Here is a 24240-nt window from a genome sequence, read left to right on the forward strand (position 1 = left end):
ACTTGTGGAAAAATGATGATAGCAAAGGAGGGAAGGAGCAAGTTACTTTTCCAAGGGGACAAAACTAGGCTGCACCCTTGTGGCTTGCAGTGTCTTAACCTTGGGGCACCTGACAGCTCCTAGGCCTAGTAGTTTTTTATAGCCAGAAAATTCTAGTTGTTAGCTGGAGGCTGTGGCAAGCCTATTTGTGTCTCAGAGAGGTGTGCAAAGAAAAGCACTTGACAATCAAAATATTGATGGGAAGCTCTAGACTCTGAAAAGTAGAAGTGTGGAGGGAGGACAAAGAAAATGTTACATCCTGTGGGATAAGAGCAAAAAAGAGGCAGAATGATATTCCTAAAATAATACAAATGCAACACACAAATGGAAGAACTATTTATTGTAACTGGACAAAATTCTAATAGGTTGAGCAAAGACTTATTTGGGGGAGCAGTTAAAAATATCTACCATTATCATCCTTAAAGCTCTAAGAAGTTTTGTTAGAAGTATATTTACTTGGTTTTATCCATATAATAGGCATCAGGTCAAACAGAAGTTTGGGATATTGTTCGGCAAGTAATCCACTGTGAAGAGAAATTGAGAGACATTTATTAGACATAAGATGAAATTTGCTTCTCAGAAACTGCTACTTTGATAGTGGCTTTTAATACAAGAGAGAACCAAAGATATGCAGGATAAGAAATGTAAAAAAACAAAAAGAAATAACAACAACAACAAAATAAATCCAAGGAAGAGGCAATGAAAAAGTGAGAGAACCAAAAGAAAACTGTGCAAAGGCTATATGTACAAACAGTGGACAAATATTAATTCCTGCTATTTTTAAAGTGCTGTCCATGAGGCAGACAGTGGCCTATAACATTTCATTCTCTCAATGATCTTGTCCCCAATCCTATTCTGATTTCACAGGTAGAGTGGCAGCTCAGAAAGTTTGAGTACTTATCTCATAGCAACACAGCTCTGAAATGCCTGTGTCAGGATTCAAATATAGATCTGCCTATCTAGAAAATGTGGCTTCTTTTTCCTATGCTACATTGTTTGTTTGCTTATTAGTTTGAAAGAAGAAAGGAAGAAAAAGATGAATACATATATAAAGAAAAGTTAAGAGAAATTTCATCATCTAGTAGAGTGATGAAAAAGAAAAAACAGTCAAATGAACTATGTGCATCCAAGTCTTCTCATAGCCCTGTCTTAGAATGATCTCTGTAGAACCCACCTTCTTGGTCCTTAAGCGATTTTCTCTGCTTTGGCCTTTAACGTTCCCCTGAGAGCCAAGTCTAACCCTGACTCTGGAAATAGAGGATTATGTTTATTAATGAATTTCCAGGGGAAATATGTTCTTCCTTCCTCTCTTACCTTATATATTTCAAACAAGAATAGCATTGCTGCCCTAGCCAGTTTGAGCATCAGCCTGGGGACTGATGGATCCTGGTTCGATTCTGGTCAAGGGCACATGCCTGGGTTGTGGGCTCGATCCCCAATCGGGGGCCTGCAGGAGGCAGCCAATCAATGATTCTCATTCATCATTGATGTATCTATTTCTCTCTCCCTCTCCCTTTCTCTCTGAAATCAATAAAAGTATCCTATATAATAAAGATGTAATATGCAAATGGTCATTATGCTGTGAAGCGAAACGACTGACCGTGTAACGACCGGATCACGGATCAGCGGGAGGATGGGGCAGTGAGCTACAAGCTGGTGGCGGAGAGCTACAGGAGGGGGCAGGTCAACAAGCTATGAGGGGGAGTAGAGGTGATGGGGGGGGAGCAACAGGAGGGCGGCAGTGAGCTACTGGCGAGCTACTGGCGTACAGATTCGTGCACAGGGCTACTAGTATATATATGAAAAAAGAATAGCATTGCTTAGTTTCCCAAGCTGGAAATTCAGCACTTATTTTAAATATTTATTTATTATGTCATCAAAATACAAGAAAAAGTTTTCCATTAACCAGTAGAAATAATACCTTTAATATAACTGTAAATGGTTTAAAAGTGAGTTGCTCCTACACTTTATAAAATGGAAGGTAACTGTTATAAAACAGAAGAAGTAGGAAAATGATGTCCATTAACTTAGACCACTGAAATATTAACTAAACACTATTCAAGATCTAAAAACCACTCATCACTTGCCCCAGCCTGAATAATGATTTACGGCAAGAATTCTAATATTATTTATTACTTGACATAGTCCCTAGAAGAGGTATTTTGGTTGGGGTGGGGGGTGCGTGTCAGGGAGGAAGGCAGCAGCCAGCTTATCTGACCGAAGATTCAGCTACAATTGAGGAGGTCTTTGTTTTGAAACTATGGACCTTGGTCTGTCCCAGCGTGCTCCATCGAGATATAATCCATGGATGTAAACTCCATCTTCTGGTGATGTCTCAGATTTATCATAAGGAATAACCTAAAGGGAGAGGCACACACTGGTAATGATCTCCTCTCCAGATAACTTTAGTCTCATAAAGAAAACATTGGCTAAATCTTCAGAATACATTCAGGGAAACTCTGTTATATTAGAGCTCTTTAAACTATATAATTTTCAGTAAAGTGTAAATGTAAAAATGTATAATACAGTTCTTTGTGAAGCATTTTGTCAAGTTTTACTGTACCTCATATTAATTTTTGCTAAAATAGAAAAGCAGCATTGGATTTTTAAAAGAGAATTTTTAAGAATGTATTTGAGCTCAAACTGACAACATATGCTGAGGAGCAAGATCTCAAATGCTCCTGGATTATTCAAATTGAATATTGAGATATATAAAATTTCTATTATATTATAGAGATAGCAAGACAAATATTATATACTTTCTTCATGAAATTCAAAGAATGAAAAAAGTCAAATTGCATATAATGGGCTATAAAAATATGAATTCTGCATATCCTCTTTGCTTAACTACATGACTTTGATGTAATGCTATACTGTGTAGTTTAAGAAGTTACTGTACCTCAAATTCATATCCTAGTAAATCAATAGGGATGGTATATTTTCTGGCATAATTCTGCATAGCTCCAGTTAAAAAGGCTTGGGTGAAAAAGAAACCAGAGAGCCAAAATACACAAGGTTTTCCTGAATCATACCAGTCCTGTAAAGAAAAAACAAAATGTATTATGTTTATTTTTTCAACTTACACAAGTGTCACCTGACATACTTCCTGATTCTGGTTTTTGTGGGTATTGCCTACAATTTCCATTACAGGACTCTCTTCCTGACACCAAACACACTACCTATCTTGGCCCTCCTACCTGTTTTCCCTTCTAGTTACTCTTCTTGGAAAATTCTAACACATTTTAACATTAACCTGAATAAAACAAAGTTTGAAAGATTAAGATTTTCTTCAAAAAGCCAAATATAAATTATTTAGGGGCTTATTTATTACTTAATCCCACTCAAAAGCAACCATCTTCAGAAACATTGTCTAACTCTTGCCCTCATGTGTTGACTCCAGTTCCTTAACCTTCTTAAACTCTCTGCCTCCATGCCCTTTGCCCTCCTCCAGGTTAGATATTCATGGTCTTCTTTCTCTATCAGTGTGTACTTTTTCTTGCTGCTTTTCTCTCTTCCTGCTCAATACATCTATAACAATGCTGGCAGAGGGTACCGGGCCATGCATGGTTTGGATCAGGTTTAACATCTTGCATCATTTTTCAGGGACCTACTACTATGCCACCACATTAAAGTCTAAATACACCGTAGTGTAAACACCTTAGTCTTCTGTTCAAGACACTTCACAATCTGGCCCCAACTTGTATTTCAGCTCTATCCTTTTTAATTCCCTTCAAGCATCTTACGTTCTAACCAGAATGCACCATTTGCATGTCTCTTCTTCGCACTGGGTGGACATCTGTTGTTTTTCTCTACTTATCTTAAAGTGAAAATACTCTTATGTCCCTCTGGTATGAACCCTCCTGCACTCTCACTCCAGGCTCTTCTGGCAGTGGTATTACACCTTTTGGAAGGTAAGGGATTCATTGCCTAGCCAATCATACCTCCAGTCATAAGGACTGATTCAGTTATGGACATGTGACCCAAGCAAAGCCAGAGATGCTGAGATTCTTGCTGGGACTTTTGGAGAAAAGACTCATTCTCAACTCTCTATAAAGTTGTGAGGCTAGAGTTGCTGTTGCTATCGTGCTATCATCAGAGGAGAATCTGAGAATACAGTTACCCCACAGAGACTGGAGCCAAGAGATGAAGTGCAAGAAACCAAGACTAGGTGACCATGTTTGTACCCCAACTCACACCCTGCCTGGAGCCACTTTACCACCTGATTTTTCAATTACACAAAGAAACAAATTTTGTTTTAGCTTATGTCAAAAATTTTATAGCAGAATCCATCTAAATTACATCATGCCACAGCTATCTCTCTTAAGTCCGCCTCCTTTTTTTGTAGTGTCCAACTCATTGATCCTTTAGACCAGTGGTTCTCAACCTTCCTAATGCCGCAACCCTTTAATACAGGTCCTCATGCTGTGGTCACCCCCAATTTCATTGTTACGAACTGAACATAATTAAAGCATAGTGATTAATCACAAAAACAATATGTAATTATATATGTGTTTTCCGATGGTCTTAGGTGACCCCTGTGAAAGGGTCGTTTGACCCTCAAAGGGGTCGCGACCCACAGGTTGAGAACCGCTGCTTTGGACCCAGTTCCAATGCTACCTCATCCAATAAACAAGCTGCTTTCCTGAGCTAAAAGAACTCTCTCCTCTCTTTGAGTTCCCAAAGCACTTTAGTCTTTTGTGACAGATCCCTTACTATACTGTATTAGTTTTTTTCATAGATACATACACTATCTCCCTATAGGCTATTGGCAACTTGGAGGCGATTTGGCAACTTTGTCCAACAACAAGGTGCTTTGGACAAAGTGGAGTCTCAATTTACATTTGTTGACCGAACAGATGAGTTAATAAAATGCACTTTGTTTCTGAGTGAGCAGCACGCTATGGGAAGAAGCCAACTTTGCTTCCTGGGAGGAAGAGAACAAAACCCTGCTAGAGATATTAGGACAGTACAAGCTATCAGATCAAGAAGTAGAGAAAGAGATGGAGTTCCATGAGGGCACAAGCTAGGCAGAACCAGCACTTCACACAGGAAGCTATAAGAACCCAGAAGGCAAGTGCTTAGAAAATTCCATTGCTCATTCCACAGCTTCATTTAGTCAAGAATGTCATGAGTGTCTGGGTCAGCTACTTATATACAAGCTACAATTAACTGAGTGCTTTGTACACACCAGGCACTGTGGTAAGAACTTTACATGCATTACCTCATTTAGTTCACAAAATAACTCAATGAGTTAGGTATTTTCCTATCATTTTACAGGTGAGGAAACTGGGTTCAGAAAGATGAGTACCTTGCTCAATTTCACAAAGATACTGTCAGATCCTGGATTTAATCTGAAATGATAGCCAGTGTGCAAAAAAGCTTTTAAAAAAAAGGTACAGAAAGGAGAAGGGGAAGATAAATAGAGTCAATGGTGGGAGAGAAATGAGAGAAAAAAAGGACAGGAAACTCCAGATGACTCATTTGCTTAATTTGTTAACTCTAAGAATGATTAAGAGGTGAAGACAAGAGTCCAGGAGAAAGAAAGATATGGCAAAAATGTGCAGCTTCTGTAAGGGTAAGGGAACAATGGGGGAAGGAGATCCATTCAGGGGAAGATTTGTGGAAAAGGGTGATTAAGTAAGTGCTCAATAATGAGACCTTTTTTACTCATCCAAATGGGATGATTTCAAGTGGCAATACAAATTTCAGATTGTAAAGAGTTTGATGTGAACTTAAATTAACAACAACAAATTGAATTTATCCTGGAGACTGTCCCAGCTGGCGCCATGCCAGGACCCTCTAGGGGACTAAGCTGAAGACTCATCAGGCCCTTCAGGAACAAAGCAGTATATATTGAAATGGAAGCAATTCCAATAAAAGTTCTAGAAAAGTTTGGGAAATAAATTAGGGTATAAAAAAAGTAAAAGTGTGGCAAGGGGAGGATGGAATTAACTATGTCAGATGCTTTTGATAAGGGACAGAAAGAGACTGGTACATATAGGAAGAAGTCAAAGACATATTGTAGACATGCCTAGGAATCACCCAGGGGCACACATGCTCACTTATCAAATTAGCAAAGATAAAAATGAACACTAATTACTGAGAAATAGGCACTCATTCGCTATTGATGGGGCTATAGTTGAATAAATTTTCTGGAGGATAAATAGGTAATGTATCTCAACAGCCCTAAAAATATCCAAATGGAATCAATGAAAAGAATAAGGTACCACTGACCAAGAGGGATTATTCTAGAAACACAAAAATGATTTTACATTTGGAAATGTAGTGATATAATTCAATGCAATAATGAGCTAAAGAAGATAAAAAATGATCACCAGCAAAAAATGCTGAGAAAGCATTTGATAAAAGCCAACAGTTTCTAATTTTACGAAAGAATAGTCCACATTTATTGAATGGTTATCACATACTGTAGACTGTTACCCTATGAGATAAAAATGCCCATTTTTATGGATAAAGAAACTGAGGCTAGGAAGTGACGACTCTTCTAGAGCTTAAACACTTAAAACCACTATTCTGTGCTGTTTTGTTAAATATTAATCTACATAAAATGCTCCTATAAATTAAAAATTGCTAAGTAGTCCAAAAGAAAAATGGCCTAGGAGATGAACAGGCAATTCACAGAAAAATACAAATGGCAAGCACACATACCAAAAGAAGCACATGCTCACTAATAAATAATCAAAGAAATTTAAATTAACACAACAAGATTGACAAAAATTGAAAAGTGATGTCTGAAAAAGCCTGTCCCTCTAATCTTTACAAGCACTGGATATTTTATGATTAGCTTCTACAGTGAAACAAATAAAGCTTTTATATAATAAAAAGGCAACTGAACACTGAAAGGTCATATAACTGTGTAAATTTACAAAAAGTATTTTTGGGTCTTTCCCCACCTGGTACCTCTACATAAATATCAACCATAAGATGGGCGTGAGCTGAGGAGTTAGTGAGGAAAAATAGCGCCTTGCCCTATGCTTGCTTTCCTGCCCTGAGCATCCTTTTATGTGCGTATTTAGGGCGGGAGTTGGCCAGAAGGGAGTGGTGGTGGGGTGGTGGGATGATGGGGTTGGTGGAGGGTGAGGCAGGGGGGGTGAATGAGATTTCAAAGCATTCATCTTTTCCCTGGTTTTATGAGATAGAAGCAACTGATTTTAAGACAATGCCCAGCCCAGCTGGCGTGGCTCAGTGGTTGAACATAGACCTATGAACCAGAGGTCAGGGTTCGATTCCTGGTTAAGATGCATGCCCAGGTTGTGGGCTCGATCCTCAGCGGGGGTTGTGCAGGAGGGAGCCAATCAATGAAATTCTGTCATCATTGATGTTTCTTTCTCTCTTCCCCTCTCCCTTCCTTTCTGAAATCAATAAAAACATATTTTAAAACAGACAATGCCCAATTATTGATAGACCCAAGCCTCAGGCTCTTTTGGTGATTTACCACAAAAGCACAATCTTTGAAAATATAAATGTCACATATTACTTGGGTTTGAGTAAAGCAAAATTTTAATTCTCTATTCAATACTTTGAAATATGTGTAATTTTAAATATTTTAAAATTTTGGTTAGATTACCATGAAACTACTAATCACATTCCATTCAACTCAGAGATCTCAAGTGACCATAGCCAATTTCTAAAGTCTCCCCATTATATATAATCTTTTACCTGTAAAAAGTTCAACCGGGCTAGAAAATCTGTGATGTAACTTCCTAGGGGCTTAAGACTTGGATATGATCGTTGGGCCCATATTTCTGGAACTTTCCCAACAAGCAAACTTCCAGAGAGTGCCTCCAATGCAGAGTCCATTACAACCACACCCTTAATAGCTTTCTCGAGGTCCTGTAGAGTGCTGCGTATAGTTTTAATTAAACTGCAAGGAAAGCAATTATATGATCAACATATATGTGAAATGAATATCAACATGGAATCTTTTCAGAAGAAATAGCAGGAATCTCATTCACAGCTTTATAAGGGTGCTTCCCAAAGTATGGTCACTTCTAGTTGGCCATGTAAGGTTATTTTAAGTTATACTTAAATTAACATTTTTCATTTTAAAAATAAATAGTTTAAATAAAGTAAATAATACAACTAGTTTTTTGGGTATTATTGCATAGGACCAGGCTAATTTAAGCAGAGAATGATTAATAGAAAAATGTTACATAAATAATGTTACAGGTGACTTTTAAATGTGGAAAAAGTTATAAAAGTGTTATACAATGGTTGAATTTGGGAAACTGCCTCAAAACATAAAGCTTATATTCATTTAAGCACTTTTGAATAATCTGCTTCCCACTTAGGCCCAAACTGCTAAGAATACTATAAATACACCTGATGTCAGGGTTTTAGGCTAGAAGCCTAAATACACCTGATGTGAGGGGTAATATGTTATTACACACGAGAGGCCTGATGCATGAAATTTGTGCAAGGGGCGCAGCCCTCACAGCCCTGTCTTCATCTGGAAGGTTGTCAGCCTAATTAGCATATTATGCTTTTGTTATTATAGATAAGTTCTTGTGAATACTTATTATATGTATGGTCTTACAAAATATGGAATTAATATTTTATTTTAAAACAAGTCTGGAAACCCAAATAAACTCAGAAACACTTAGAAAATTCATGACCAAAACAATCTCCATTCCTTAAGCCCAGACTGAATTGTAGAAAATGCAATTTAAAAATTCAAAGCATATATAATCTGTTTGCTAGAATGGGGTACCTAATCAACCTAAATTGTATTCAGGAAGAAAAACAAGGCGTATATATGTTAAATGGAAGAAAAATGTCAAAAGATGTGACTACACACAGGCCTCATTAATGCTCATTTCATCTTTAGTTTCTGAAGAAACTAATAATGGATTGATGAGAAATTCTAATAAATATTTTTAACCAGATTTCTTTTTCATCGTTATTTTTACATTATAAAAGATATCCTTACTTCTGAGGCAAAAGGTTATGCAGTTAAATTATGAATTTAAAAAGGGGGAAATTATAAAGAAATGGCAGGTTTTGATAATTTTTTTCTTAAAGCTTTAAGTCAATACCAACTTTTACCAACTTTGGTTGGTGACCTTATGGATCACTGGGGATATAGATCCTTACTTGTTAAATCTTTCCATTTCTTGTACTAACACAGTATTCATGCTCTCTTCATAGCTCACAGGATACTTCAACAGGGCTGCTTCAATGTCAAAATCATTTGGTAGCTAAGAAATAGATTTTGAAGATCACGGATTACTCTAGAATAGATAGTTTCATTCAGCAATAATACTAATAGGTAGCACTAAGCAGTTACTATGTGCCTGCTTTCTATACATCATCCCTCTTTTTTTTGGGGGGGGGGTTGTCTTGTTTTTTGTTTACCCTCCTTGACCAGAGCTAGGGATCGATCCTGCAACCGAGGTATGTGCCCATGACTGTGCCCTTGACTGGAATCCAACCCGGGACCCTTCAGTCTACGGGCTGATGTTCTATCCACTGAGCCAAACTGGCTAGGGCTCCATACATCATCTCAATTTAATTCTTACCATTTCCTCTTAGTTGGCCATTATTATATCCATTTATAGATGAGGCATTTAAGTAAAGAGAGAATAAGTAACTGCCCGAGGGCACATAGCCAAAAAGTGATCTGTTTAAACCCACAGGTCTTTAACTCCCAAGGCCCATGCTGCAGGACATAGCACTTTGCAGAAGATAAACATTTCTGAAAAGTAGTATAATTTCCTTTTGTAAACTGAATCTTATTTTGTATTGATAAAACTGATGTACCATTTCATAACTGTTTTATATTGATTTCCAATCAATTATCAACTGGCTTCAAATAGCTTAGTTTATGCTATAAATAAATAATGTGTGAATGTAGCAGGGCTCCAGGGCATTGGGAAAAGAAGGCCATCAAGTGTCTGATTTCTATGAGGCACCTCAGGGATGCTTGAGAAGTGATGAAGGGGACTTTGGGACTGATGATCAAGCTGCAAGACATTGGAATTCATACTCCTTAAGGGACAAAGAAGTTTCCCAATCAGGGAAGTACCAAACTAAAAAAAGTTGAGCTGCCCAGAGTATCTCCAGGTGATGGTCCCTGGGTGTTGCTAAAGAATTCTAAGTCACACTAGGTGGTATCACGCAAGGACCCTTTGACTTAGTACAACCCTTCTATCCCATGTAAGTCCCAGATTCAGTGTCAGGTAACTTCCTGTTAGGAATCTTGTAAATGCCACCACTCTGCAAGGGTGAGAACCTTTCCCCACAGTGGTAAATCGCAGAAATGGTAAGGGATCAGGGGCAAGAAGAGGCAAACAACAGAAGCAGCATTCCAGGGGTATGGGTGAGAGGAGGCGAGTTTGCTCTAACTCGGGGGTCGCAGGCATTGCTGTTCCACTCTCTTCTCCAGTGGTAGCAGCCAAGTGAGTAGGCTCCTAAGGAGTGATGTCAGACAAGGCTACCAGCTGTGAGAGTGGAGGAGTGGTGCTGCCCATGGGCTTTCAAGGCAGATGGACAGGCTATACTATGTCAGAGTGCCTAACACTGTGGGGATAATTACAGTATTTGCCCTAGACAAGAACTGTGAAGAACTGTGATTGGGACCATGATGTTTTTAAAAGTGACTTTAGTTCTTTATTGAATTTAAGACAGAAAAAACGATGAGAGGGCTAATTAAGAACATTGGGTTGTATTATGAAAAAAGAAAAAGAGTGCTAGCAGCTAATTCTGTGCTTCCTCACTTCCTAAGGTAGCCTAAAAGCTGTTCACTCCTTGATCCAGTAAGTTCAGACCATTTCCTCCATTTTTTAAAAGTAGGTCCATGATTGCTCTGGTTGGTGCAGCTCAGTTGATTGAGAGTTCTCCCATGCATCAGGAGGCCGCTGTTTCAGTTCCTGGTCAGGGCACATGCCCAGGTAGCGGTGCCTGGGCATGTGCCCTTGATTTTCAGTAGTGGGTGTACAGGAGGCAGCTGATTGATGGTTCTCTCTCATCACTGATATTTCTATCTATCTCCCTCTCCCTTCCTCTCTTAAATCAATAAAATATATATATTTTAAAAAACATGTTTCTCTCTCATTGATGTTTCTCTCTATCCCTCTCTCTTTCTCTCTCTGAAATTAAAAAAAAACAACATATTTTTTAAAGTAGGTCCATTATCTTTGCTTAGAAACGACAATAAATCATATATGTTCATTAGCTCATCCACAGCTATAGTTCCTAAGAACTTATCATGTGGTAGGTGTTATGCAAAGTACTTTTTTTTATTTATGTCATTTATAACAACTGATAGTCAATTTATTAAAAAGGTTGATTTAAGCCCTAGCTGCTTTGGCTCAGTGGATAAAGCGTCGGCCTTGGACTGTAGGGTCCCCGGTTGGATTTAGGTCAAGGGTACGTGTACCTTGGTTGCAGGCTCAATCCCTAGCCTTAGTCGGGGTGCATGGGGGAGGCAACCAATTGATGTGTTTCTCTCATATTGATGTTCCTCTTTCTCTGTCTCTACCCCTCCCTTCTACTCTCTTTAAGAATCAATGGAAAAATATACTTGGGTGAAGATTAACAAAAAAAGGGGGGTGGGGTGAGGTGAGAGGTTGATTTAACTCTCTACAATGGTGACTTAAACCTGGACTCAGACTCAATACTGATGGAAGCAATCAAGGACTGTGCAAGTCAATGAGTCGCTTGTGGATCCTCATCTGAAACTGTTCCTAAGTCTTAGAACCCTCCCCACAGGAAGTTTTTCCTGTAGTGATTCTGAAAGCCTGGCTGGCATCTGAAATAGATCTTTCACTTTGAGGTTCTTTTCCGTTGACCCTCTGATCAAGTAAGTATGCACCTTCTCCAAAGATTTTACCTGCCAGACCCACTTGCTCTTGGGCCAGAGTGAACAGCAGTGAGTCAGGAGCAGGAGCAAGCCAGATGGGGCTTCGCTGCTATGCAACCCCGACTTCTTTATTTATTTTTAAAATTTATCTTTATTGTTGAAAGTATTACAAAGGTCTCCTTTATCCCCCCCATTGATCCCCTCCACCCCACACCTCCCTATCATCCCCTCCTTCCCTCTAAAATTCATCAGTCTGTTCCATACTTCTTGTCACCACTTCACAGATCTGGAAACTAATGCTCAGAAAGGTAAAATATCTCACACAAGGTCATAATGCTCTTAAATGAAGTTTTCAGATTGCCATTTCAGTACCATTTTGATTTATATTATATTATAAGCAACATATTTTAAACTAAAATTACCTTTCGGAGAATATCTCTGCTAATTTCAAATAGAATCTGGTCAGTACTTCCTGAAGATCCTGTCTGTTTGGAGCCTCCCTGGGTGAGAAGCAAGGACTCAAAAAGGACTTTTGTTTGTTGAAGGTCTTTGGAGATATCAACATTTTCATGTAATCCAAATATCTCAGGATGTTGAGTAAATGGAAGTTTCTACCAGAATAGATCAAGCAAGCATCACATTATCACTGGATATATTAATTCATAAGGTAGACACGTGCAAACCAAAAAGGGTTAAAAATCAACCAAACAATAATGGAATCAAACTTTTCTAATTTTTAATAATTATTAGAAACAAAAGATTTTGAAAATTGATTGAAATAATACTTATCTAACACTATACATTACCTTGGAATTGTTCACTATTTGCTTTTTAGAAAAATCACACTTAAAATCTAACCCTATTTTCAGTGATATCAGTTACCTTAATGAATTCAATGTAATCATTATAGGTGCCTCTGGGAGGTGCAAAATAGTTTCCACTGGGAGAAAATTTATAATGAGGGTTTTCAATTATGTTTGTATTATAAAAGTCAGCCAGCATGGTTAAGAGGAGACGTCTGTCCCAATCATCTGTCACTCTTCCTCCATAATTACACTCCCCAGTCAGGTAAGAGATAGCTTCAAATGGAATTGTGTCATATTCATTTATAAATAACTGAAAAAAATGAAACATAAAACAAGAAAAACAAAGTCTTTCACTTCATTTCTATTTTAAGATGACATTAAATATCTATCTATCTATCCACACAGAAGCGGGGTTGAAAGAATTATCACCATACGTTATCTTGGGTGACCTTTCGGAGGCCACATGTCATAAAGGCCCTTATCACAGCTAAAAAACAGAAAAGTATTAATATTCTGTGTTTACCTAATTGGGCAAGTTCACTTCCTAGTTTTGGCTTTCTTAAAAATAAGAATAGTACCAACCTTATAGGGTTGCTGTGAGAATCAGAATATAAGTAATGTGCCGAGTTCAAAGTTTGAGTTAGTAGGGATTTACAGTAGATATTTATTTATTTATTTGGAGGGAATCTGCCAACCATCTGAATGTCTCACACTGTGAGTCCTAGCCTCCCTTGTAGCTAAAGCCTATGCCTCTGACCTGGGCTTGGTTCCTCAATGCATCCATCCTAGACTGAACTAGGGTTTTAAGCAAAGAAGTAAGAACAGCAAAGAATTGTTTTTATGATATCAGAGGGCCTGCAGCAGACCAGCGTGTGTGTGGCAGGTATGTGAGCTGCAGTGTCTAATATTCAAGAAAAGTGGAGGCTCTACTCTTACCAGACATGATGTGACTCTGAATATGACTCTGGATGCCTTGGTTCTCCAGCCATCTTGGTGATTCTATGACCTACCCAATATTCTTTCAATAAATTCCTTTCTACTTAAATTAGCCAGCCTGTGTCTGTTGACTGATACAGCAAAATTGTTGATTTCACTGAGTGGAGAAGAGGAGAGGACAGCGAGGGCCTATATAAAGCCAACACTGAGGAGGGCACTGCAAAAAGACAGGGTCCTGATGACAACACTTTTGCTGAATCAACCAACTTCCAGAGCCTGTGCTTCCTCTACACTTTTTTTTCTGTGAGATAAGTTTCATTATGGTGTAAGCCAGTTTGAATCGGGTTTTCCATTATTTGTAGCAGGAGAAAAATCCAGATGGAGATAGTGCTTCATAAAACATAGTTGTAATTATTATTGCTATCTACCCACCTATTAGTGATGTTGGGAGAATTAAGTTTTTCTAAGCAAAGGGCCTGATACACAGTTATCCTCCATTAGTGTTAGTTCCTTTCTAATTTTACCTGCAGTTGTCGAATACTGATGCGTAAGTCTGATTCATTAAATCCATATGGAATATTCCAACCAAGAGGACCAAATTTCTTTCTCTCTTGTACGAGGGCATGAAAGAAACAAACTCCAAACAGCAACTTCTCCCATGCCTTTAATGTAAAAATTATATAACAAGAAAAAAATTCTGATCAGACTTCCTTCAGTTAAGCAAGGGGAGTCAGTGATCTTTTTCATTGTAAGGTTCTGTGATCATATATCACTAAAAACTTCTACTTAAAAAGTATTAATTTTATGACTTAATACCTTCAAAGCTAGACAAACTGCAATAATATTAAAATTCATTAAAATGTAATGACTCTACCATTTACCGAAGTATTGGCTAATAATACCTTGGTATTGTTCATAGGTATTTATAACTTCAATACTTAACTGTTATCCTATAGACTCATTGGCACATGCTTGAGATTACAAGTGCAGGAGAATATATAACTATTATCCTACTAGAGGCCCGATGCATGAAAATTTGTGCAAGAGTAGGCCTTCTTTCCCCCCAGCTGCTGGCACCAGCTTCCCTCTGGCACCTGGGACCCAGGCTGCTTCCCTCCTCTGGCCACCCGCAGGCACCTGGGACCCAGGCTGGCTTCCCTCCGGCCCCGGCTTTGTCAGGAAGAACATCAGAATGATGGCCAGAAGATGTCTGGTCTAATTAGCATATTACCCTTTAATTATTATCTTCCCTAATAACAGACAAACATGCAAATTGACTGTACCTTCTCTACACCTTAAGCCACGCCCACCAGCCAATCAGAGCGACTATATCCAAATTAATTCAACCAAGATAGTAGCTGGCGGCCACAGAGCTGGAGCAAGCATGAGGCTTGGTTGCCCCATTGATGGAAGAAGCCAAGCTTCCCGACTGGCTGCTGCCTCCTCTCAAGGCAACAAAGTTTCAATTATAGAAGGTAAATAAACCCCAGATACCTGCTTCCAGTCGCCATGGCCACGGAGCTGGAGAAAAAAAAAAAAAAAAAAAAAGAAAGGCTGGGGGCTTCAGTTACTGGGAGGCTTGGTCAGTCTGCAAACAGCCCTCAGCCCCTCACCCAGGCTGGCCAGGCACCCCAGCAGGACCCCCACCCTGATCCAGGACACCCTTCAGGGCAAACCAGTCGGCCCCCACCCATGCACCAGGCCTCTATTCTATATGATAAAAGGGTAATATGTAATTTGACTCTAACAGCAGAACGACTGGGAATGACTGATCACTATGACACACACTGACCACCAGGGGGCAGACGCTCAATGCAGGAGCTGCCCCTGGTGGTCAGTGTGCTCCCACAGGGGGAGCCCTGCTCGGCCACAAGCCAGGCTGATGGCTGCCAGCACAGCGGGGGTGGTGGGAGCCGCTCCTGCCTCCTCAGCAGCACTAAGGATGTCCGACTGCAGCTTAGGTCTGCTCCCTGCTGGCAAGTGGACCACCCCAAAAGCTGCTGGGCTGCCAGAGGTATGTCTGACTGCCAGCTTGGGCCTGATCCCCCAGGGAGCAGGCCTAAGTCAGCAGGTGGACATCCTCTGAGGGGTCCCAGATTGCAAGAGGGCATAGGCCGGGCTGAGGGACCCGCCTGAGTGCACAAATTTTTGTGAATCTGGCCTCTAATAGATATAATAAAAGCATAGTATCCAAATTGTCCCCTTGACTGGGAGTTCTTCTGGGAGTTCAACCAGAGGTTGGGGCCTGCTGGGGGAAGGGAGGGAGGCCTTGGTCAGGAGCAGGCGGTGGGGGGAAGGGAGGGAGTACTTGGCTGGCTGCTGCCAGCCTCTAGGGACCCTACCAGTGCACGAATTTCATGCATTGGGCCTCTAGTGTTATGAATAAATACCAATATATAGTTTCTGATTTTGTGACTTTCCATTTGAAGATCATTTTTGGAAAACATTGTTTATTTACTTTCTCCATGGTATCTTCACATGCATGTCACATGGGCCTCTCACTAAGCCTGTGATAGAACTCTGGAGGATGGCCTCCCATCCCTTTGAGATCCCGGCAAGTAAATTTCAAGTATGCTTCACCGTCTGCATTTTAAGTTAGGCCACCTCAAACTTAGCTCCAAATGCCGTAATAATCCATCCAGCTATTTTCATGTGACATGGTAGTAGAAATTGTTTCTGTAATATTAAAATGAAAGTATACCATGGCTTAACTGAATAGCTGTATTCTTGAAATGTTGTACATAAACCAAAGCTTATTTTACATATACTAGATGAATGCTGTGGTGATACATTTAATAGGGAAAAACCTTTTGTCAATTAGAGCAATCAACTAATTTAGGTGTATTCTCCACATATTTTCACATAATGGGTTTCTTGAGGTGACCATTCACATATTCTAAAAACACTCTTAAATATATATAATCCTTTCTGAAGACAGCATTCCCCTACACCCCATATGTGTTTTTTTCCAACTGATCTCTGAATTACATTTTCCAGGGTACATCTTGTGACTAAACCCAAGGTGGCAGCAGGCTAATATCATCATCTACCTAAAGATGATATCATCAACCCAGCATCAGTGAGATCTGCCTTTTGGCTTGTTTTCTATGATGTGGTGCTGGTTTGTGTTGATTCATCCAAATTCCTTAGCAATGCATATAGAGATTTTCACAGTCTTGTCCCTATATTCTTTCCCACTCTTATCTCCCATCAGTCAAGCCAAAATAAGCTACTTGTTGTTTTTTCAACAGCTTTGTCATAATTCTGTGCCTTTAGGCATACTTCCGGTGTCTACTTCAAATGTCACTTTCTCCAAGAAGTTTTCCTCAATCACACAGAAGTGGGAAGAGACAGAGTGATCTGGGTACCAAATCCCACCTCTAACACTTGTGAGCTATATGACTTAGACACTTTATTTGATTTGCCTGAGTTTCCTTATTTAAAAAACAAGGTTGATATATAAGGAATTTCTCCCCTCCTTTCTTTGTCCTCCCATAGTTCATAATACAACCATGGTAATGGTTTTCAAACTAGTTAACATCTGAATTTCCTTTGTTTCTTGTTTATTTATACCAGTTCCTGAGCTCCACTTCGGACTTAGTGAATCAGAATCTCCAGGAGAGGGCCACTGACATCTGTAACTTTAATACGGCCTGAGGTTTACGGGGATTATGCTTAAGCTTGCCTTGCATATATTTCCCTTGACTAGGATGTAAGCTCTATGAAGACAGAGACTTTGATATGTTTATATGTTCCTTACCAGTTCCTAGAAGAGTGTCTTACACCTAATGTAGTCAAGAAATATTTATCGGATAGATGAATTGATGAGTGGATGGAAATTCAGAAATGTATCCTTGCCCTTAAGGGGCACACAGCTGGTTATAGGAGACAGATATATAAACTGACAAATAACTAATATGTTATCATTGCTAGATAATTTAAATGGCAAAGATGTCAATTTAACTGTGATTACAAAGATCATATTTACTTTTAATAGCTAAATGATGATAGTTCAAATTATTGCTGGTCCAATGGTCATAAATTAGTCTTATCAAAGGGCATCCCAGTTATTTCTGGGAGCCTCCAAAGGAGTTTCATATGTGCCTACAAAAAATCCTATGTCAGCTACAGAAACCCTAGGGCAATGGTTCTCAAAGTGTGCTTCCAGGACCATCAATATCAGCATCACCTAGAGATGCATTTTTTAAGCTCTATCCCAAAACAACTGAATCAGAAAATCTGGCAGTGGGGCCCTGCCAGATGAATGTGATGCACACTGAAAACCAATTGTCACAGGGCAATCACACTCTTTTTCTTCTGTTACCCTAGCTCCCATTTGTTTTTACTACCAGAACAGTTGCTTGGTGAATAAAAATGGTGATACATGGCTAGGGTGCAATCTTTGGATGTTGTACTAATCTCAAAACTTGATGTGCCAACGTTGCTTGCTCAATGATGTAATATAGGAGAGTGCTGCTTTTCCAACTCAGTACCATTCTTTATGTGGGTCATCTAAGCCTCAAAACAGCTCAACTTGTGTTTGGAATCTTTAAAAATTTCCCTTCTCTGCTTCTGGCTCTCTCCTCTAATTGCAAAAGCTCAGACCCTGAGTGGGAATCAGACACCACACCTCCATTCTTTTCATAGCTAAAACTACCTAGCTTCCTCTTTTTCTTCCAGAGTTACAAACAAAATCATCATTCAGAACTAGGGCACACAAAAAGTATCAATAAGCAGAAACAAAATAGTTTGCATCCAAATTCAATCCTTTACCTTCAATATCATTATTTTTCTCACTCTAATAAGCAAATATGATATACAGCATGCACGTATTGGAGGTGAGGGCAGGGGACTTCCCCTAATACTAATGTTTTCTTCCATGTGGAGAAAGTTCAATTAATGTAATACTCCTGAATTTTCTCCTTCCTTGTACTCATTCAGGAGAGGGGAGTGACCTATCTGATCAATAAATTTTGGAAAAGTTAACCAGATATGCTTTGCTCAGTTTCTCCCTTTTCTCTTTTAGAAGCGCGCTTTCTGCAGGAAGGAATTTTTCTGTTTCTTTGGGTGGATAAGTCTGCTTAATTCTGGGTTCAGTAATATGAAGCCCATTTGTTCACAGACAAACTACATCTTCCAACTTAGTCTACATCAGTAATTAAGGTTATAATTTGATTCCCATGCACTTATACTTTTCCCTGTTTCTTAATTGGTAAGAATTCAGGCATTGAACGGAGTACTATTTACTGGGACTCCTCGAGTATCCAATACCATATGCAAAACTGTTTTACATGGATACATTGAAAAGCATTATTAATACATCAAAACATCACTGCTAAAATTTAAGTTCCATGAAGGCAGATTTTTGGGGGATTGTCTATTTTATTCTCATTGTTTCATATCTTGTACCTAAGACAGTACCTTACACACATATTTGTTGAATGAATAAATGATGTAAACTAGATAGCTATTCTTGGGTCTTAATCAAATACGCTATTGGGCTTTGGTTTAAAAACTAAGATAAAATAAACAATGGGAGGAAAATGAACCAGATAGGTACGATTTCTGTCTCCTTAGAAAATGCCTAATATTTAATATTCTTAAATTAAATATTTATATTTCTATATTCTATCAGTAAAAAACATATTTTAAAAGTTCCAGAAGCTGAATATTACCAACTCCTTTCCATGGCATCCATTAAAAAAATGATGATCAGAAATTGGATCAGTGAGATATGATTGGAGGAGATTTAGCCGAAGACCTGTAGGAGGTTCATTAGTCATTTTCACTCCATTTTGTAGAATTGTTACAGGGAACTAAGACAAAATAAAACAGAGCATTACTCAAAATAACCAGCTTGAGTCCTAAAAATGCATGCACCAGTGAATTAAAAATAGGCATAAAAGAGGACTTCAGAAATGTTTTTCTTTAAACCTCTTAAAGTTAAGCATTTAGAGCGTGACTAAGATACACATGTAACAGATAATTAAATAAGTGTACTGAACTCCATAGGAAATAATCATACTTTTGGAGATGGATAACTTGTAAGCCAAAGCCTAAAGGATGAGTTACAGACATCAGGGGAAAAATCTTCACATATTTTTTCCAACATGGGCATCCAGGAGACAGCAAGGTGACAATTCTGTAGGCAAACCCAAGTTCCTTCTTCTATTGCTGCTTTAATCATTTTTGTTGCAATTGGTCCTTGTCCCTGTCCCAGTGAAATAGCTTGAAATTTATTTCCAGTCATAGCTTTATCATTTGCAAATTTCAGCAGGCCTAAGAGGGCACAAAAAAAATGGTTTCACTGCTTACTCCAAAATTATAAAATATGGCTTATGTTTTTAGTAATAGGTATTTAATTGGAAAATTCTAATTACCTTTCCTTATAAGTACTAAATTTACTAACTGACTTACAGTCATATAAAAGTGGATATTAAGTATGATGATTTATTTATAATTTCTTTAAAGTTGATAGCATATACACTTACTGGCCATGGGATCTGCTCCAGGAGATAGCACAAAAATTAAGGGAATAGTGCAATTTGAATCCCAGTAACTCTTTGTCAAATCAAATGGTGGAGGCTCTACAAACTTTTTCCCAAGTTTGTCAGTTACATAATTTGTTATAGCTGGAGTTATCTGTTAAAGAAAGAAAAGTTATCATTTTTAGAGTAACTTTTATTTCACCTAACATCTTTATTACTGAAAACCAACAAAGAGTAAAATATGAGTTTAATGGCCAAGAAAAGCACCCAGCGTATCACAGACAATGCATAATTTATTTAATACATAAAAAGTGTCTATAAATTGATTAAATAAGACTAACAATCCAAAAGAAAAATGGGCAAAGGCCATGAACAGTTTACAGAAAATGAAATAGAAATTGATCTTAAATATATGAAGAGATGTTCAACCTCATTCAGTATAACAGAGACCATAATTGTCCCCCTTCTTTGTCTCCTTTTGGCAATAGAACCTCAAGTTTTCCCAACCTTTTTTTCCCAGCTATATGTGGTCATGTACTAAGTTATGGCCAGACAAATACAAGTAGAAATTATGAGTGGAGCTTCCAGATCAGCTAATCTAATGAAAGACAAACATGCAAACTGACTGTACCTTCACCATGCCTTAAGTCACGCCCACCAGCCAATCAGAGGGACTATATGCAAGTTAACCCAACCAAGAGGGTGGCGGGCAGCCACAGAGCTGAAGCAAGCAGGAGGCGTTGTTGCTCCAGTGATGGAGGAAGCCAAGCTTCCCGCCTGCCGCAGCTGGCTCTGAGCTCCACTGAAGGCAACAAAGTTTCAATTATAGAAGGTAAATAAATCCCAGGGGAAAAAAAGAAAAAAGAAAAAAAAGGAGAGGCTGGGAGCTGCCGTCACCAGGGGGGCCTTGGCCAGCCTGAAAACGGCCCTCAGCCCCTCACCCAGACTGGCCAGACAACCCAGTGGGGACCCCCACCCTAAAGGGGATGTGGCCAGCCTGAAAACAGCTATCAGCCCCTCACCGAGGCTGGCCAGGCACCCCAGCAGCCCCCACCCTGATCTGGGACACCCTTCAGGGCAAACCAGCTGGCCCCCACCCGTGCACCAGGCCTCTATCCTATATCATAAAAGGGTAATATGCAAACTGACCCTTACAGCAGAAAGATTGGGAATGACTGGTCACTATGACACACACTGACCACCAGGGGGCAGACGCTCAATGCAGGAGCTGCCCCCTGGTGGACAGTGCGCTCCCACAGGGGGAGCTCTGCTCAGCCACAAGCAAGGCTGCCGGCTGCCAGTACAGCGGTGGTGGTGGGAGCCTCTCCCGCCTCCTCAGCAGTGCTAAGGATGTCTGACTGCAGCTTAGGCCTGCTCCCTGCTGGCAAGTGGACATCCCTTGAGGGTTCCCAAGCTGCCAGAGGGTTGTCTGATTGCCAGCTTAGGCCCAGTCCCCCCAGGGAGTGGGCCTAAGGCAGCAGGTGGTCATCCCCCGAGGGGTCCAAGACTGCAAGAAGGCACAGGCCGGGCTGAGAGACCCTACCCCCCCCGAGTGCACAAATTTTTGTGCACCGGGCCTCTAGTATTTTCATAGGGAAGCTCTCTCTTCAACAAATGTAATGTTCATGAGCCAGCCTCATCTTGCTGATGAGGACCACACTGTATGGGGCTTCTCTAGCATGAGAGAAGGAACTTGAATCTCTGGATGATCTCAAGACCAGAGCTGGCCTGCCAGCCCTCAAGCATTTGCTATGGGCTGTTTGGAGAGAGAGAAATTAATTTTCATTTTATTTAAGCTGCTGTATTTTTGGTCTCTGTTACAGCAGCTTAGTATACTCATAAAATACAAATAATAACTATAATTAGATACCATTATAACTATACTTAGATACCATTTCCATTGATCAGATTGTATATAAATGGGACAAAAATAGCCTCTGTGTATTCACTCCTAGATTGTTTATTTCTTCAGGGCAAGCTGAAACCTGTTAGGTCAAAAGCTCACTAGCACCAAACTCAAATATTTTTTTTAATATATTTTATTGATTTTTTACAGAGAGGAAGGGAGAGAGACAGAGAGCCAGAAACATCGATGAGAGAGAGACATCGATCAGCTGCCTCCTGCACATCTCCCACTGGGGATGTGCCCGCAACCCAGGCACACACCCCTGACCAGAATCGAACCCGGGACCCCTCAGTCCACAGGCCGACGCTCCATCCACTGAGCCAAACCGGTTTCGGCCAAACTCAAATTTTTATGTATTCAGTTGTTTTAAACATAACCCAAATAATCAGATTTTTAGCCATTTAGAGCCTACCTACATGTTGGGCTTTGCACTGAACATCTACTAATCATCTATCTATACTAATAAAAGGGTAATATGCTAATTATACCAGGAGATCTTCCAGGAGACCTTCCGACAAAGCCATGGTGGCAGGGCCCAGGCAGAGACGGTTGGGGGCGATCAGGCCAGGAGGGGAAGACAGTTGGGAGTGATCAGGCCGGCGGGGGGTGGGGGGGCAGTTGGGGGAGAGCAGGCAGGCAGTGGGGGGCAGTTGAGGGTGAGCAGGCTGGCAGGGGTGGGCAGTTGGGAGCCATGAGACCAGCAGGGAGGGCAGCTGGGGGCCATGAGGCTAGCAGGGGAGGGAAGTTGAGAACAAGAAGGCTGGTAGGCAGAGTGGTTAGGGGCAATCAGGCAGGCAGGTAGATGAGCGGTTAGGAGCCAGCAGTCTGGATTGTGAGAGGGATATCTGACTGCCGGTTTAGGCTCGGGCTTAAACCGGCAGTCAGACATCCCCCAAGGGGTCCCAGATTGGAGAGGTTAAGGCTGGGCTGAGGGACACCCCCTACCCCCCATGCATGAATTTCGTGCACCTGGCCATTAATATATATATATATATATATATGCGCCTAAGTGACCATTATGACCGGTCGACCAGTAGGTATGACGTGCACTGACCACCAGGGGGCAGACGCTCAAAGCAGGAGCTGCCCTTTGGTGATTAGTGCACTCCCACAGCGGTAGCACTGCTAAGCCAGAAGTCAGGTGGTGAGCACAACTGAGGCAGCGTGAGCCTCTTCCGCCTCTGCAGCAGCACTACTTAGCGGCAGCAGGCACAGCGGGGACAGGATGAGTGGTTCCTTCTTAGCCCACCTGCTGCTTCGTGCACTGTTATGTCCCTCAGGGGATGATGGACTGCTGGTTGCCTGTGGGGATCAGGTCAAATTCGACACCTGACATCCCCTGTGGGGTCCCAGATTGTGAGAGGATGCAGGCCAGGCTGAGGGACCACACAGGTGCACAAATCTGTGCACCGGGCCTCTGGTAGATAAATAAGCTCCAGGACATTAAGACTCCAATTGCTTTCAGAGTTCTGATATTGAGACTCCCACCAACCATTGCTGCTAGGCAGCATCACCTAGACACCACATGAGCCCCCTCTCCCTTGGGAGTTTCCTTGACACCCCCTCTTCCTTCTTAGAGTAGTGACATCATCCCAACCACACCCACTACTCCAGGCATTTTGACAGACTCCTGCTGTGAGAGACTTCTCCCTTCCTAACATGTAAACCTGTCAAAGCATCATCCAATGAAGTTCATGTGGGCTACTGCCACCTCATGGTCATATCTTTTTCGTTGATCAGCCCCTCAATTCCTAAGTCCCTCTGCATAGCTTGTCAAAAGTTTGGAAACATATTGTGTGGGCAAAAGAATAGATAAACGGATACTTTCATTCACTGCTGTAGAAGACTAATCTGGTTTAACATTCATGGAGTGCTATTTGGCAATATCTATAAAATTACAAGTAGGTAAATCCACTTACCCAGCAATTTTATTCCCAGTACTTTATTCTGAGAGAGAGTTACAGATGTGAGAAATAACTTCAAATATATATATATATATTGATTTCAGAGAGGAAGGGAGAGAGAGAGAGATAGAAACATCAATGATAAGAGATAATCAAGCTACAAGGAAGGAAAAACCAAGATGGCGCATAGGTAAACACCGGAAATTGCTGCCTCACACAACCACTTCAAAAATACAAGTAAAAGACGGAACGGACATCATCCAGAACCACAGATAGGCTGGCTGAATGGAAGTTCTACAACTAGAAGGAAAGAGAAAAGCATACCGAGACTCAGAGGAGG

The 24240-nt window shown here is 40.4% G+C and overlaps 1 protein-coding gene across 1 annotated transcript in view; it reads right to left on the reverse strand.

Annotated features, from left to right (window-relative positions):
- Positions 1-24240, reverse strand: part of DNAH12 (dynein, axonemal, heavy chain 12) — a 250257-nt gene that overhangs the window by 1015 nt on the left and 225002 nt on the right. Inside the window, 11 exon segments of the mRNA XM_015571050.1 lie at positions 496-563; positions 2306-2397; positions 2939-3076; positions 7720-7924; positions 9154-9257; positions 12283-12471; positions 12743-12976; positions 14127-14264; positions 19278-19418; positions 19628-19881; positions 20094-20244. Of these exon segments, the coding sequence (XP_015426536.1) occupies positions 496-563; positions 2306-2397; positions 2939-3076; positions 7720-7924; positions 9154-9257; positions 12283-12471; positions 12743-12976; positions 14127-14264; positions 19278-19418; positions 19628-19881; positions 20094-20244 (1714 nt within the window).

The sequence above is a fragment of the Myotis davidii genome, unplaced genomic scaffold (genome assembly GCF_000327345.1).
Source record: "Myotis davidii unplaced genomic scaffold, ASM32734v1 scaffold111, whole genome shotgun sequence".
Lineage (NCBI taxonomy): Eukaryota > Metazoa > Chordata > Mammalia > Chiroptera > Vespertilionidae > Myotis > Myotis davidii.